The 18,380-nt window shown below is 41.0% G+C and overlaps 1 protein-coding gene and 1 pseudogene across 1 annotated transcript; one reads left to right on the top strand and one right to left on the bottom strand.

Moving 5' to 3' along the window:
• Window positions 1–406: 406 nt before the first annotated feature.
• Window positions 407–18,380, top strand: part of LOC137976533 (adhesion G-protein coupled receptor D1-like) — a 24,569-nt pseudogene continuing 6,595 nt past the window's right edge.
• Window positions 7,296–12,634, bottom strand: LOC137975515 (uncharacterized). The gene is made up of 3 exons (XM_068822625.1): window positions 11,621–12,634; window positions 10,973–11,578; window positions 7,296–8,327 (listed from the first exon to the last, which is right to left on the bottom strand). The coding sequence occupies exons 1-3, from the start codon at window positions 12,632–12,634 to the stop codon at window positions 7,296–7,298; spliced, it is 2,652 nt and encodes an 883-aa protein (XP_068678726.1).

Below are 18,380 nucleotides of genomic sequence, written 5' to 3'. Positions count from 1 at the left end.
ACCCTTTTCCGAATTTTTATTTTTAGTTTTATTTTATTTTATTATTTGTTTTTTAGGAACAGGTTATTCCAGAAAAAAGTATCATATTTCCTTTGATGCTGAGATAGCTTTGTTTTGATTGGTTTTTACAGCAGTGGACGTGCTGAATCTCCCAAGGGAGGCGTCCTATAAATAAAATCGAGCTTAATCATGACGCACAGCAAGAGAAACGCGCGGGAAACTTCGAATAATTTCCTTGGTTGGCTAAGACGGCTGCTCGGGAATTTTGAGCTTATCACCGTGCGCAGCACTGCAGAAACCAAAGAAATCCCGAAATTACTTTCGACACCAATTGAAGATTCATTTTACAAACTGTTCAATGGATATTAACTAATATTTCTCTATTCATTACGATGGTCAGGGAACGGTTGTTACGTCAATTTTACACACGGCAGCTCAGAAACAGCGTGTGTTTGCAACCATTTAACACATTTTGCAGTGCTTATGGACCTCACAAATGTTGATGATAAACTCGTAAGTGCACATAAAACTGTAATCGTTTCCATAATAATCAAATAATTTCATAAAACATCATGTCGTGTATGAGACGAGAGAAGCGAGACCAGCACTACAAAATAAACACGGTCTGAATTACAAAAGTTATTTTAAAATTGAGCACCGTTTGTATTTATAGAGTTCAAATAGGCTAAAGTTTCTACTTTTGTTTTATAAATACCAACAGCAACTTCCAATATATACAATGTATATTTATTATGTATGTATTATGTGTTAGAAAAAACCATAAAAGACAAACCGAGCAAAATAACAAACGTGTGAGATGTTTGGGTTACGGAACTTGCCTGCCATTAGAGGAGTGTAAAACATAATTCGATCCGCCTTAGCGAATAGGGTCGGTGACGATGAGATGTTCATTCTTATTTGTACCATTAAATGTTATGTGAACTGAATTGTGTTGTCCTCAGCTGTTCTTCATGAATTATTAATGAATTTTCACAATTTTGAACAGTCTCAAACGGACAGGAACCTATTGGAGATCCTCACGTATGTAGGCTTGGGATTGTCTATCCTGGGATCTGTCATCACTATAATCAGCCACTTGGTGCTAACGTACGTCACAAAAATATATGAAATAAATCATCTTAAGAGTTTCTGCGTGGAATTGTGTTTGTGATATGCAACCAATCTATATAGGCGTAAGTCACAAAGACGTAATAGTAATAGACCATTTGCACGATTGTATCATTTTATTAAGGACCTTTGCACGACGGCGCCGTGACGTTGCGTGATATGTCTGCTTGCATGCCTCTATGAGCACTTGCCGGAGTCGCGCGAAAGTTGACGATATTGAAAATAGAAGCGAGGTTAGTTGTCAAATTTTCTCTTGATGCTCCAGGTGTTTTTGCCAAGTCATCAAGTATCACATTTAGGGGCATGTTATTGAAGTAACGACCTTCTGCTGCACCATGGCGAATAGTCCAACTAAAAACAAAAGCGCTAGCGAAATTTAAAGCCAAATCGTCATGCATAGCCCTTGAGACACATGCATAAGAAGTGGTCATCTCGTCAGGCAGCTGAAGCTGTTCAGCAAGTTTATAAATGTCCTCCTTAGGCCTGTAGAAACGAGACTAAGCCTTGCATTCATCGTTTGTTTTCTCTTCCGAATCGAACGTTCCACAGTTCCTGTGTGAAAATCTTATAAAAGTACAAATTCTACAGGACGGTGACGCGGTACCATGAGGTGACCCAACGGCGCCGTTGTGTGAACGTCGTCGACTCGTAAGCTCCCTATTATCAAGATCAGAAACCTTTAAAAATGTAGTAGTAGTATTAAGATTTTTCTCCTTTTTTTGGGAAAAGAGACAATTGGTCGAGTGTGTTTGAAACTAGAAGCTACTCAAAGTATTTTCGAAGGAGGGACTGTGGCCCAGTGGTTAGGGTGGTTGCTTCAAGATCCAGTCGGAGCTTACGAGTTCTGACCCTGGTTCAACTTCTCGGCTGCACTTGATTCTTAAAACAGTTTTTGTTCTGTTGCATCATTATATGTATCATTTGCCCAAAGAAGCCCCTGTGGGGAGTGGTTAAATATGAATGTATATGTAACATGTGCCGTTATGCAAATGATCTGGGTACAAATGTTGAGGGGCAATCAAAAGGACAAAGGAATCTACTAAGGAATCTACCTTTTGCGTCATCCGTCATAACGGCGATACCACCGACGGTGGTAACAAAAGAAAATGAAGTGTAAAAACGATGCCGTGAATAAGCGTTGGGGGGGGGGGGGGTGGGGAGAAGGGGCTCTAATAGAACATTTACAGATTTACAGTAGTGACCCGGCCGCCCACCTCCATTTCATAATTAACAAATAATTGATGTGTGAGTTCATGTTCTTTTTGTTTACTTTTCTCTAGAGAGAGGAGTTCGCCTTTATTCCAGATTCGTGTGAGCTTGATGTCCTCTCTATTGACAGGACAAATCACCTTTCTTGTTGGAATTAATGTCACGGCCAATATGGTTAGAAAAAACCGAATGAATGAGAAAAATGGATGAGAGAAAGACGAGGCGAACGAAAGGAAAAACAGACTGTCTAATTATGTAGGATGTGAGGCGAGCGCGCTAAGTAGTTACTAGATCGAATTGATACGCTATAGTCAGGTGTGAAACTTTATGAGAACTACATAATATTGCGTTAGGTTGGCGAGGTGAAGCTGCTGTGTGTATATAAAATGTCACACTCGACGGTCATTAATAACTAACCACTATTATCAATACGCCAGGCCGAATGACAAACAGCCCTCTGTAAAACGTGCCATTTTGCGGGCCAAACGGGAAATGCCCGAGCTAAAATGCATTTGCCCCCCTGATTCTGATTAACTGCGCATGCAAAGATGTCAAACAACGTCGTTCGGCCAATGAGGTCCTGAGGATACCATTTCAATGCCAAACTTAGCGCGAAATTAAAATTTTTGTAGCTGATCGTATTATAGCAACAAATTTCCATACCATAGATTCATGCTACATCTCTGTTAAACATTTTTTCTTATTAAATGAATTTGTACGATTTGGCCTTGTGTATACACTTTATTCCAAAATGGCCGCCATTTTAATATTCTTTTTGTTTCCATGCAAATTGGCCCTTATGGCCTCGTTCAAGGTTAAATTTCACGAGGTCATAAGGGCCAATTTGCATGGAAACAAAAGAATGCTAAAATGGCGGCCATTTTGGAATAAGATGTATTGATAATAATGATTAATCACATGACTTTTGTCGGGCATATAGTTTATTCGTGTCCCTCGTAGCGTCATTTGCACCCTGGCTCCGCTCGGGCGAAAATGATGCTACTCGGGCCACAAATAAACTATATGACCTCCAAAAGTCATGTAATTGACTATTTTTCGAAACGAGTGCCAAGGGGGTGCATGGAATGACCGTTGCGTTTTGTATTTGTCATAAAGTATCACACATGACTGTGGCATATCAATTTTAGTCAGAACTGTTCCAAAATGGTTTAGGATGACTAATTGGTGCGTGCTCTTGTTTTGCCACTGTTTCGCAACCGAGCCATAAATTGAACTGAGAAAACGAAAGGAAAGGAACTTTATTTAAGTGTCTAGTCATTCTAGCGCTGGAGCCCTAGTTGAGGACACTGTAAAGTGAAATTAACATTTAACACAAATCAAGTCAAATATTGGTTTTTGAGGAGAGGGGAAACCGGATTACCCGGAGAAAACCTCTCGGTGCAGAGAAGAGAACCAACAAACTCAACCCACATATGACGCCGAGTCAGGGAATCCAACCCAGGCCACATTGGTGGGAAGGGAGTGCTCTCACCACTGCGCCATCCCTGCACAAGGGCCGAAACAAGGGCCTGCACAAGGACCGAAACTCACACTAAGGCCCCAGAAAACGGGCCAGTTAGTTCGTCAGGGGTATGACGCGTAGGCCCTGTACTGCATGTATTAATAAAACTGATTTGTTTATAATCATCATCAAAGAAACCAAGCACTGGTCGCAGACTCGGCGTTATGGTATGACCTAGGACCCGTCGAAAGTCCCGAAACTTTTTCGAGTGGCATAACAATGCCTATGTACTTTATGAACGGAGAGTCACCAAACTTCATAGCCATTTTGCTTTTCGTTATTTTGAAAACATGTCAAAAGGCCATCTTGTCAAAAAAATCGGATAGCAGTTTTGTAAATGCCCTTTCTGGTCCAAAAAGATTTCGGGACGTTGGAGAAACGGGCCCCTGGTTATAATAGCAAACTCCAGATTGGGGCACAAACGCTATCACGAATAGGAATTCTCTGTTCTGCACATATGCACTAGCTTTGGATTGCGCTATTTTTTTTCTTTGTGCATCAACTCATACTCCACTCTACAGGTCGCTCATGCCTTGGAAGGGAGGTTACGGATCCTAGTGCATCTGTTCTTGCAGTCAATCGCACCAATGACCGGCTTCTCAATTATATTTTACAGGGCGCCTGTGTGGCGGCAGCAGCTTTAATGCAGTAATTTTTTATGGCAGCTTTATGCTGGATGCTGGTGGATGGAATTCATCTTTACTTGTTCACTGTTAAAGTCTACAACGTTAGCCACAAAATGCTCGTGTATCATCTCTTGTCATGGGGTAAGCCCATAATGGTTAAAATCAAACTGTATCGATTTCGTAGCTCCTGCAACGTATCATACAGTACTTCTATATTCCCTTTTACCACAATTGCTTGTAATCTCGCATTCTGATTGGCTAATTTTCCGTTGTTGATAAGAGTCTAGACAGCGCTGTACGCGTCATGCTCACGTCAATTTGTCACACAATGTAATAGCCAATCAGGAACGCCCATTCTGGAAAAAAAAAAACAATCATATTGCGAGAAAGTTATAGATAACGCTTTGCTCTTTCTTCGTGTCATGATTTTGGTCACGCTCTGAACTGATAAAAATTTTCTTTGGCGTTGAATATTGTGGCAAAAAACAAATCGAAAGTGGTTCAGCGTTGTCTGTATTCTTATCAACAACGATATTCGTCATCACAGCGGTCAAAATTTGTTGTGGACTCACTCGGCTGGGTCTCCTGAGTCCACAACATTTTGACCACGTCGATTTGTTAAGTTGCTGCATTTGCAAGTGAAGTGATGCGAATGAGATGTGGAAGTATTGAGTAATATTTGCACAACTTTTAAAGCTTGCAGTTGTATTTAATACATTGAAACAATTCAATGATTTAAGACAACAATGTCTTTATTGACTCAACTGCCTAAAAGATGTCTTTTAACTGATATATGAACCCCTTTACGATTTTTTTTCTAAGTATTGACTTATAATATTATTTCCGGCTAAGTGTTGCTTCTTTTATGTTCAAATAAATGCTTAAAATAGAGATTTAACGTTCTTTCGGTAGAAATTTTTTGTAATTTCATTTCCCTGTAAAAATTTGCACAACAAGGACAAAGATAAACATCACGTCACTCACGAACACAATTCAAAGGTCGCATTATTCTCTTGCAAAACAGAGATGTTTTAATTGATAGCCAAGGTCCACTCTTTACCAATCACCTTTTGAAATTTCAGAGAAATCGACCTTCCGCGAATATTTTATGATTATTTTTTAGAGACGTGATGAAAGGCATGCAGGCAAAAGCGATAACGTAACTTACGCGTCAGGGGCACCCAACGAATCCGTTTCTCACTTTATCTGCTCCAGAGGAAAAATACAGGTGTTCCGATGAGCTGGCTGGGAAATTTTTTTATTGTCATAGAGGTTTTGGCTGGGAATTACTGACTTTTTCTAGCATTTCAACCCGAGCTGGCTGTAGAAACTCTGAAAACTTATCTAGCTGGCTGGGTAATTTCTTGTGTGTCTTGCTGGGAAAAAGGAACAGATAATGCTTTCCCAGCAACACTGAAAAACACCTGAAAATGCCTTAATAACATTTATTTTCATTAACTGGGGTATAATAATACATTTTACAACAAATTGGTCGTTGGGTGCCCCTGACGCATCGCCAGAAGTCATGATTTTTTTGTCACAATATGCCTCCCAATCAAAAAGTATCATATCAGAAACCTGAAATCATTCTAAAAGGTACTCTACGCAAAAAGTAGGTAATTTTGAGAGTGGAAAACAAGTTAACGGCCGAAGTTATAGACAAGTCACTTGGAATACTAATGCCGATGTTTATGCAACAGAGTCAGAACTTTACAGTTTTTCCCATGAATATCGGTTACGATTGCGATGTTTTGCGATAAAAACCAGCCAGATGCCTCCGCTAGGCTCCAAAGAAGCCAACAATGTAATTTTTCCGTGACTTCGACTAAAATTCGTTTTTGCTTCCTCGACTGCGGACGCCATTTTTTTCTTGCTGGAGGGTCACAGAATGACGTCAAAATCAGCAGGACAGACAAACAGACAGACAGACAGACAGACAGACAGACAAAATCGAGAAATCGAGATTTTTCCTGGCATATAGAGCACACAGGGAGACCGTCAAGATTAGTGTTGCTGCTTGCTTTGTGGCTCGCAGCAATAATGACATTCCATATCATAAGATAACACAGACAATTCAAACAATAAATCTAAGCATTATGACCATAATCATTGTACTGAGAGATACAGTCGATCCTGTATATAACGGCCACCCTCGGGACTTGAGAAACTGGCCGCTTAATACAGGTGGCCGCTTAATACAGGATCACTAAAAATACTCACTGGGCGCGGTCTAATGTCAATTTTAATGGCGTATCCTACAAATACACTTCATGCAAGGAAACAATGGAACAATCAACACTCTTTCAAGCGATCTACTGGCCTTAAACAAAGTTCAGTGCCAACTTGTAACTTAACGGCATAATAAAAGTAACATTAAAGTATACAGTTATTGTACTGCATTTCTATGACTAAGTTCACAACAAAATATCTAATTCCGTCATTTCATAGTTGTTCAATGTGTATAAATAACGGAAATGTTTCTAATTGAAAGTAGCACAATAGAACACAAAACTGTTCAAGTTAAAGTAGTAATAGGGTAGGAAATACGAAGTCTTAAAAAAGTCGGACATGTAAGTCTGGCGCTTCAGCACTCGAAACTTTTATTTGCAGAGCAAGTCGTTAACTGTCAACTTTGCGAGCATTGATAGCTAGATAGATAGATAGCTTTATTTTATATAACCATTGCAGCCAAGGGCTGAATTACGGCTATTTACAAGTGAACAAAGATTCTAAAATATATTTAAAATTTAAATCTAAAATTTAAATCTAAAAATATATTAAAAGCAAAGTTGCACACCGAGAACTAAAAGCTAAGAACAGGAAGAATTTGCCATTAAAAAGCTCCGCTGAAAGCGATTTGTCTTACAAAGAGGGACATTGAAAGTCCTCTTTTTCCTGAGAGTTACTTGGCATTCATTCTTTGGCGGCAGTAAGTGATGGAGCCTGTGGTTGGGGTCTTGAAGGATCTTATCGAAGAGGCGCGTGGTGAGTTCCTCTCTTCGAGCGCTTAATAGCGGCAGCCCCAGGACGACGCGTGCTTCGGAATAGCTCAACGTGGGATAGATGATACGAAAGGCGCGTTTTTGAAGCCTTTCCAGTTCATCTGATAGGTATATGGGAAGGCTATTATAAAAGGTCTCGCAGGCGTATTCGGCGACCGGCCGAATGCATGTGGTGTAGAAACATACAAGTTCGAGCGGGTCGAGGCCCGCTCGTTTTAACTGCCTCAGCAAGTACAGTCTGGAAGCTACCTTCTTAACTATCTCAGCAACATGCGCGTTCCATTTCAAATCGCCAGAGATGAAGAGACCCAAAAGTTTGGCACTCTTAACAACTTCGATGTTCTTATTATTGATGACGACAGGTGGAAATGAACGCTTAGATCTAGCAAAACAAATCTGCAACTCTTTACATTTTGCTTCGTTCAGCTGGAACCGATCTGCATGAGCTGCCCAAACTAAATTATCTACAGCTGTTTGGATCTGACTACAATCACTCTTGTGGGTTGTTTCACTTATGGTGGTGTCGTCGACATATTTCCATAGATTAACGCCTTCGACTTGGAGGTCGTTGATCATCACCATAAAGAGCCAGGGACCAAGCTTAGTCCCTTGTGGTACGCCGGCAGGGACTCTACCCCACTCTTGAGAGAGCTTGACTCTTTGGTGCCGATCAGTGAGGAAATCTTCAATCCACAGACGAACCCACTCAGGCATATCAAAGTTCTTAAGCTTCTCCAATAGAATGTGGTGATCAATCAGATCGAAAGCCTTCTTGAAGTCAAATAGAACTACACGGACCGTAGAGCTGTTGCCGTCGGTCTTCTGATACCATGTATGCAGGAACACCGCGGCAAAATGAGTGCGCATGCTCCGCTTCGAACACATTTGATTGATTTGATTCGAGCTTTTGAGCTCTTTGTTTTTGAGTTTATTCGGCGGTGAAGGAAAAGTTCTATTGGACCTTTTGATGATCAAGATCTCACGCTCAACATGGACTCGACAGAAAAACTAAACAGTAGTTCCGAGTTGTTTCCAACGAGAAAGTCAAAAGAGGTAAGCTTATTTTAGGCATGAAATATTTATTTGTTTATGTCGTTTCCATGGAAGTTATAGTAGTTATCTTTGCCAAACCATGTTTGCTCGTGTTTCGGTCACACCGTTGAAGACCTAAAAGTTGTAAATTTTAAACTGATAACATTTTTCGTTTACTGTTTTTCCCCTAAGGGCAATTCCTCTAAAAACGCGGAGGGTTTTAACCTATGAGATGTGATTTGAGAGCCATGGATTTTTCTGTGACCTGGTTCTCCACAGCAAGAGAAATGGTTTGTATGGTAGATGGTGATGCTCTTTCTTTTCCAGCTCTGTGTTGCTTTGCAGGACACACCAGGTTGGGGTATGATTAAATTTAATTGATCTCTAGATTTCTGTTGATTTCATTGTCCCAGTCATCTCACCCGAAGAAATCTTGTGGAAAGTGTTGATATCTGGCTGGCTGTCATTTTGATTGTCATTACTTTCAAGATGTGAGCAACTGTCTTTATCTGCATTGTTAGACAAAACCTCTTATTAAGGGAGTCAGTTAAGTTGTTTAGTTTTTTCATAAAGGGATCGTTACAAATAGGGCACAGATTTCCATGTTTTTTTTTCAAGTATCTTAAGTGACATTTGTGCATGAAAATGACCTAGTGATAATAATATTATTGCTTTACTTTGATCAGTTTCCTGTTGTTTCTTAAACATGTCATTTATTCTTATTCCAGTGCTTAAGTCTAAAACTCTTCCTGGTGTGTGTGTGCTGATCTGGTCAAACCATGCATGGCAAGCAACATTCCAGATTGTTTTCAGAGATTGTGATGAGGATTTCAGCGTTGAATATTTTATTGGTTTTGTGATGAAAAAAACCAGGGTTGTTATTCATCTCTCATTTTTTCCTGCATGAGATCCTGCATGATGACAACAGTATTACTGCAAATTAAACATCACAGATGTGAGCATGTCAGTGATTAATACAAGATGGTTTCCAAACAGCTCTTCAAAATTGTCTAGAAAAAGGACGATAATTATTTACTTGCCACACCTTCTAAGTCAATGTTTGAACAAGCAAATATAATTTGTTTTTTTTAATTCAAGTAAGCTGTCTTACTTTCATTAATACAGCTGTATGTTATTCTAGTCTTTCTCTTGCTGAGCATGGGTTTGGATTTTAACTTCTGAGAATGCTCCTACTTGTAATAGTCTTAATAATGAATATACGGTACTTACAACAATAAAATTAGAGAGATATTTGAGTTACTGTATATTGTGTTTTGTGGTAACACATACCATAGTAGTTGTTGTGGTTGTTGTTGAAAAGGAATCAGATAGAGTCATTGTGGGTCCAGATAGAGCCAATATTGTGGGTCTATCATTGGGTAGTGAAACTGGATCAGTTGTGCACAATACAATGTTACAGTATGAAGCAGAATGCCTCTAGTCTTGCTGGATGAATGATTACATTCCTCTCTCAGTATCTTTACACACAGTGCAAAATTTAGGCTGGATTTTTGCTGGTGCAATGCATGCAAAAGTGAAATCAGTATCTTACAAACACATGCAGGTGAATGGTTTCTTAAATTCATTATCATGATTCTCATGTCTCCCCACGCTCATCCCAGCAAGGCTCTACAATGTGATCGACAAAGCTGGAGAAAAAATTACAGTTACCAGCCAGCTGCAGGAAAAATACTGGAAAAATATATTCAACGATGGACCACTACCAAATTCCAAGTAAAAGGGAAACATCAAGTAGCATTGGAGTCAAATTTATACTTAGTTTCAAACCTTTTTTGCGATCCTCTCTTAAAATTAAGACTTCTTTTCTTTATTTTATTGTCTCGCTCTTGTAAAAGCAACTAGTGTTGTAAAATATGAGAATGGAGGGCAGGTAAGTGACTTATCCAAGTTGCCGAATGAGTGGGATGCGGGCATGAAAAGAACTTAAGCTTATTTCTCACTTTCAAATGATTCCAATGAAACAAACAGACGATTTCCTCATTCAACAGGAGCAACATAAGCCATCTTCGCAGAAGGAATTATCATTCTGCCCTTGCAAAGATGTTTACCCGGCGTTTCCTTCTCAGTGCACAGTTTTCCCCCCAGAGGTTTACCAACGCAGAGACCATCGCGACTAATAACATTACGAACTTCGTCCTTTTGTTCTAGCGCTCGAATGCAAAGTAAAATTATCCTGGTTTGAACTATAGTTTTTTGGTTTGAAAAGACACAGGGAAGATTAGTCTTTCAGGAAGCTCTCTTCAAAATTTAAACCTTATCAAAGTAGTGTTGTCCTTATCATCGCAAAATGAAAACAAACACAGAAAATTTAAATTGCCGCCATTTTGCCGCGCTGTTGTGCAAATTTAATTGGTACCAGTCCCTCGCGCGTGGAAACGATTCACGGGTGGCTCAAGCCTGCGCACTCATTTTGCCGCGGTGTCTGTGTGCAGCATACTAATGAGAGCATGCGCAGTAGAGGAATTGGGAACCGTTCCAAATTGATTCCAATCAACTTTGACCAGGACGGCTGGCTTGATGTATTCCTTAACCACATAGTCTTCGGCCACTTTTGACAGTATTGGCGTTAGTGATATAGGTCGCAGATGCCTGTTAACATCAAGCACTAGTGACTGCTTGGGGAGGGGTGTAATATCCGCTCGTTTCCATGACTTAGGTAGGCGACTCTCCTGGAAGCTAGAATTCAGGATGTCTGCTACAGGGGCAGCAAGTATATCCGCATTATCTTTGAGAAGCCAAGAGGGGATTTGATCAGGACCAGACGCTTTGTTGGGGTCGAGAGTGCGCAGCTTCTGTAGAACAGAATATTCTGTGATGAGCCTCGGGCGTGGCTCAACAGGTGCTGCGTTATTGTGCTCGCTCGGTCGCGCACGTAGTGGTTCGAACACACTCATAGGAGAGAGGAAGCTGGAATTGATCAGATTCGCCAGGAACCGAGAGTCCTTAGGGGGCTCGCCCTGTCCGCCGACGACGTGCTGGAAATCTACAAGTGGGTCGGCGAGAGTAGGTTGTGCAAAACCACTAAGATTTTTTACTTCCTTCCACCAGACTGCAGGCTTACATGATTTAAAATGTTTTACCTTAGCCTCGTAGAATTTAGCTCGGCAGTTCTTCCTTGCACGGTTGACTTTATTGCGAAGAATGTTATAGTCGATCATATTACCGCTGACCAGGGCTTGCTGGCGACGCCGAATGAGCGTTTTGAGAGAAACATTAACCCATGGCGGCTCATTAGAAGCAACTTTCTTTGATTTAAACTTCATAACTCGGTCGAGGCCCGTAATGATCACCTTTTCAAGCACTTGGGTCTTCTCCTCACATAAGTCCTTGTCTTGAACTAGAGACAAGATGTCAACCTCTCTCAAATACTGACTCACGGCGATCTTTTTAGTTTCTCTGAGGTCTCTTGACATCACTCTCCGATTTCCATTGGCGTGTTCACAACGTTCTAAGGGATGGAGTTCAACGGTGATGTGGTCTGAAAGCCCAAACGCTGGGCGATTAATAGGATCTTTATAAAATGATTTCATGTTTGTAAAAATAGGGTCTAACGTGCGATTGCCACGGGTGGGAAACTTGACGATTTGCTTGAGTTGAAACGCATTTTGAAAACCGCTAGTGTCAAGCCTGTTGAAATCGCCCGCAATTAAAATTCCACAGCTCGGAAAACGAGCTTCGATAGATGACATAGACTCGTACAGAAAACTCAACATCTCCGCATCTGAAGCGCCGCATTCAGTCCGCGGGTGGTAAACATTAGCAACAACAATGCACGACATCCCCCTGAGAAGCCTGTAAGGACGCAATTTCACCCATATAACTTCAAACTTTTCATCCGATAGTTCGTCTAATATTTTGCACTTGATGGTCTTGTTAATGTACACACACACCCCGCCGTGCTGGTGCTGCTTTCTATCACGGCGAATGATGTTATAGCCGGGTATTGCAATAACATCATCGTTTATGTGTTCACGCAACCATGTCTCTGTAAAGCAAGCGACATCCACATTTGCATCTATAATAGCGACTCGAATTTCGTCTATCTTGGGCGCTAAAGACATCACATTGGAAAGCATCACGGCAGGAACAAACATTCTTTTTGAGCCATGAGTTTTAGACTCTTTTACTGTTGGAATAGACACACAATTATTCGGGTCAAAGAAATTGGTAAAAATTGAAAATATACAAATTATCTAAGAGAGGTCGAAATCGACAGCAGCCATGTGAGGCGCTTACATGTCTATTGGAGCGGCTTTAGACATTTCTCGCCTTTTTGACTACCAAATTATCGGCGGACGTTTTGTAAAACACCCCACTGTTGACTCATTATCTGATGTGGATCACTTGGAAAGTTCTTTCTACAGCTAAAACATGACAAAGGAACTTCTTCACGTCTACTTTTATATATGCGTGGGTACCATGCATACTTGAGTATATGGGAGCCAAAAGTCGATGAGATGTACGCATTGAGGCGAGAGCCGCAAAATAAGGAAGACTCGAATACTGTGGCAATTGCTCGCCCAAAATTACGGAAATCTAGTGTTACACCGAGAGTTACAAGATCTGGACGTGGCAAAACCGCTTCGAAACCATATTCTCACCCTAATTAAATTATGAACGATTATGAAGTGATTGGACATGCACCTAAGTTGATGGCATTGTGGCTAACCAAATGTTTTGAAACGGCCTACAAGCAAGGAGAAAGTTACGGTGAAAAGGCAAGCGAGTTAACAGAGGTGGAGGTTATGGCCTGGAAATCCCTTGCGAGTATAGGTTTGAAGGCGATCCATTCTCCATCACATAGCTAAAGAACAAGCTAATTGAAGAGGAATTTGTAGCTGAAGAGTAAAGCATATCTTCAAAACGATTTTTTTTTTTTTGCGTTTTTGATTTTGTATTGTACTTAAGCACATTGCGGACATCTGGAAAGCGTTAACGACACTAAAGAGCCGATTGTCACTTTACAGTAGCTTTGCAAATGATCTTTCTTCATAGTGATGATGTATTGCATTTTAAACACAATAAAACACCGCAAAAAGTGGCATACGGCTTATTTTCCGTTCAGGGGTGGCCGCTTAATACAGGTAAAAATAACAAAGAAAGACAAACATGGGACGGCCACAGGGTGGCCGCGGCCGCTTAATAGAGGTGGCCGCCTAATATACAGGTAACAAGTACAGCGTTTGTATGAGCGAAAAATCGGGACTTTGAAAACTGGGCGCTTAATACAGGGCTGTTATATACAGGTTCGACTGTATGTTCCATGTTAACTTCAGAGAATGAAATGACAGATTTACTTGTCCGGCGATGTTGACTCGGGAATATTCGGAAAAAATCCGAGTACTCCTTTGCAGAGTCTAACCTACGTGGCTTGGATCCCACGGTCTTTTGTAGCTCGGTGGTAGAGAATCCGAACTAGTAATCGGAAGGTTGTGGGTATAGATTCGACTCCTGCAAAGAAGTATTCGGATTTTTTCGAGTATCCTCGAGTCCACATCGAAAATACAATTTTTCATCATCATCATCATTATTATCTTCTTAATCCAATATTAACATACGCTGAGTCGGGCACACATTTTCCTCCATTACTTGCTTGCTCGCTCGTTCCCTCGCTCGCTCGCTCGCTCACTCACTCACTCACTCACTCCCTCCCTCCCTCCCTCCCTCCCTCCCTCCCTCACTCACTCACTCACTCACTCACTCACTCACTCACTCACTCACTCACTCACTCACTCACTCACTCACTCACTCACTCACTCACTCACTCACTCACTCACTCACTCACTCACTCACTCACTCACTCACTCACTCGCTCGCTCGCTGACTGACTGACTGACAGACAGGCAGACAAAATCTTAGTTGCAAAGGGACTGATCGACCATGGCGTCTCTTATTTCTTTAATATTCTCCAATCCAGTGTCAGTCTTGATGGTGTCAATGTATGCAGTTCTTGGTCTACCTCGATTTGGGTGACCAAGTTGCGGTTTCCAAAACAGCACTTTAAAATCGAAGCCAGTGTCAGTCTTGATGGTGACAATGTATGCAGTTCTTGGTCTACCTCGATTTGGGTGACCAAGTTGCGGTTTCCAAAACAGCACTTTAAAATCGAAGCCGTTTTTTCACAGGTAGCCCAAGCTCGATATACGAGTATCTGTACAGTACTACATTATGCAAGAGTAGAAATATAAGGATTTGTATGGGGAAAACGGTTTTTCTCAAAATTCAAAAAAATATTCACGATTTCAAATTTAAAAAATAGCTTACCCTGCTTCAGTCCTGTGTGTTTTTGTCTCTGGTATGATTTCTGGGTTTATTAAGAGCGATTTAGGTGGTTTTTGGTTCCTCTTCTTTTCTCTCTATCAGTATTCTTTCCCAAGGTTGGGCACCGAGACGAAGCCGCCGGAATCATCGAAAGAAAAGAAAATTGGCTCCCAAGGATTCGATCGCCTCGAAATTCCACGTAGATCACAAACGATACCTCTGCTAGCTATTCGTCTGCTTCATTCGAGCCGCTTATACAATGAGAAGGAAGAATTAAGGGCCACCAAACTCTGGAAACATTTGCTTGCTTTCAATGGGAACAACTTGGGTGCTCAATCGTGAATCTTATTGCGGGTCGATAAAGGATCTTCCAACGGTCTGGTTAACTCGGGTTTTGAAAAAAGCCTCATTCGATGGCTCTCGAAGCAAACGTTTTCAGAGTTTGGCGGCCCTTAATTCCTCCTATCGTCTGTGATCTGCTGACGATATATTTCTACTCTTGCATAATATATCGAGCTCGGGGTACCTGTGGTTTCTTCATTGTGAGGGGCACAATAACCAGCTCGTCTTAGTCTTCTCATACGGATTGTTTCACAGACTCTTGGGAGACTCCCGTAGGGTTCCTGAGTAGTCATTTGTTCTTGCCTATGCACGTTCAGGGCCGTTCGCAGCATTCTAGTGTAGCATCTATTGACAATTTTCCCCAGCATCTTGGTCAGGGTCCACGTTTCAATCCCATAAAGCATCCTCTGCTATCTGGCTCTAGCCATGGTCTAGTCCCAGATAGTATCTAAAAACTTCACGCCCCTTTGCAGTTTCTTTCTTCAATTCCTCGCTTCATCTTAGTCCCCCTTTTCCCTCTCGTCCTCCCGGAGGACGTGCTTGTTTTGCACATCCGAACTATGTACGTCATCATCTTGTCTCTCTCACTTGAGTGCAAAGTTCGTCCTGCTGGGTCCTGATCCAGATTTCTACATTGACACTTTACTCGGAAGATCCTCCCGAGATATCGATAGTCACATACGTCTAAGTTCTTTCTATGTGAATTTGTTTTTTGCTCTGTTTCTGGCCCGTACAAAGCCACTGACATGCATGTCTAACGGCTTGTGCCTACACATCTAGATCTTGAGGTTAGATTACTGCTACGAAATACCAAACGCTCTATGCCACTTGTTGTTGGTGGTCAACAGCACTGAAGCTATGTCGAAACTAGTGGCAGAAACGACAAGGGTGTACTAATATCACACTTTTCTCCATTTCAGGGATACGCGCAGTTTTTGTCAGCATATCTTTGGGCATCGCGACTGGAAAAAACGGAATCGATAGTTTTGTCAGCGACGAACAGTAAGCTTATCATTTTTGCCAGCCAGCTCTTGCCTTAAGAAAGTGTTTTGTTTGTTTTAACTGATAAGGAACTACTTTACTTCTCCTAGAGAATATAAATGGGATGTCCTGTATATCCTGTAGATTAATTGATTTGCAGAGTAAGGTGATTGATGACTGAGAAATCATTGCAGCGAAATCAGGCATGGCTGACGGCCACTTGAAAAAATTCGAGGTTTGATCAGTCGTTGAAGCCTTTTCAGAATTCTTAATCAGCTGCATAAGTTGATCATTTCCAAGTGCGATGAACTCTCTGTCAAAATCGCTTCATTGCTCCTGTCCATAGACCAAGAGTAACCAGTCTCATGAGATAGCAAATATTGCTGGTCAATGATGTTTTTGTACGAGAAATTCGCTGTTAGCTTACTTTTCTAACAACTTTAATTAAGGTGAAGCTAACTTAATTAACTGTCTCGTATTGCATTTTCGCTATGACCAACATGGCTCTGCAGGTGTGTCATTTGAACTACACAAGCCGATTTTTCTTTAATTTTTTTGCATGCGAACGGCACACTGCGCGAAGCTTTAGAGACTCATTGCTGGAACTTTTGGCAAAGTAGAACCGATTACTGGTTTACGAAAGCACTTTGGTAGAAACAAAGAAAGCCAGATTATTTAATTTTGTCTGAGGATGTGTTTAAAATGCCTGGAGAATCACCCCATTGTAATGACATTTTGTCTGTCTAACCAATCACGGACTTTCGTTATTAACGTTTTAAGCTATTCCAATGTCGGATTACTTCAGAGACCTTTTTAGAAAAATAGACGAACAATCTTCAACTATTCACAGGAAGGAGTTCAAAACTAAATAACCCATGTTTGGTTTATTTGTTTGTTTGTTTGTTTGTTTGCTTTTTCAAACACCAAGCTGCTGGCTTTCCTCTGGTAGCGGCGCCCTTTGGATATTTGCGACGTTTGTTGCGTTGGTTGAGCTTGTAAGTGAGTTTCGGAATCAATAAGTAGTTTTAACATCAATTGCCGCTGCAGCAACGGCAACGCCATTAAACAAGAATCTCATTGGTTACAGATAATCGGGCAACAAATGTGACACGCATGTTAGTGCATTTCTTTGCCGTACTCCGCTTAAAGGGGCACTGTCATGCCACATTTGCTATTTTAGGTCAAAAATGGGTAAAAATCTAAATTAGTACTTTAGCTCACTCGTACACCATTTTTGAGAACCCACTGACAAGTTATGAAATATATTTATGGCACAAAGAGCTATTAGTATATAATTTCTGGTGTCTCCAAACTTGAAAAGACTGGCCAGTTTTTTCAAGTTTCATTCCGTTTCCATCCTTGCCATCCTTGGATGCAAACAACAAAAAAATAGCTTCAGTCAACTTCAGTGGTCATTGGCAACAAAACTACAGCATTATTTTTTGGTTTTTATTAATGCAAGGACGTCTTTTAGTGTTTTGAAGTTTGACTAAAATAGCGTGACACTGCTCCTTTAACAACCACCTGAAATGACCTAATTTAAGATTTTAGAGACGAAAACGTAAGCACACAACGGTGAATCGTGCATTATTTATGTTTACTTTCAATCTAGTCTCCTTCGCAACCGCTTTTTGGTTTTAATCACGCAGCGCTCCCCCCGAAGAAAAGACAAAAAATAAAAAACGGCGGGGTGAGCGTTGCGTGACGCCCCTATAACAGCTGCAAGAGACTACTTCAAATCGGTCCGTACCAAATCACTTACGGCATACTTTACTCACGTGTTACGTTAACGAGATGGCATTATTACGAAATCCTTAAGATATTGGTAAGTTAGAGTGGATTTTGAAAAGGAGTTATCGTTGAAGTTGCCGCTGTTGTAATAGAGACATTTGGCATCGCGTATTTTGTGTCACGTGGCATTGCCTTGCTGTCGAGTTTGCACTTTGCGGTTCAAGTTCTAACGACTGTATACCCTTCTTGTGGCAAGTTATTTACCGCAGACAGGAGCCCATTAGTAGGAGCCTCCATATGCAGTAGATCTTTGAATCAACTTTTGCGCGTATCTTTCTATTTTTAGAACGAACCCTTGAGCAGGAGACTCGCATTTACATAACTTTACATCCATTTTCAAGATTTAAATACAGTGTTACTTCTTTATTTGTCTTCGTTGGACAATGACTTTATTCTGATTGGCCTTTTAAAACAGTGCGTGCAGAGCCGAGGAATTCTTGGCGTTCTAAAAATAGAAAGATGCGC

This window comes from Montipora foliosa, chromosome 11 (genome assembly GCF_036669935.1).
Source record: "Montipora foliosa isolate CH-2021 chromosome 11, ASM3666993v2, whole genome shotgun sequence".
NCBI classification, from domain to species: domain Eukaryota; kingdom Metazoa; phylum Cnidaria; class Anthozoa; order Scleractinia; family Acroporidae; genus Montipora; species Montipora foliosa.
The sequence above is the reverse complement of the archived record's forward strand: the minus strand, read 5'-3'. Positions and strand labels throughout refer to the sequence as shown.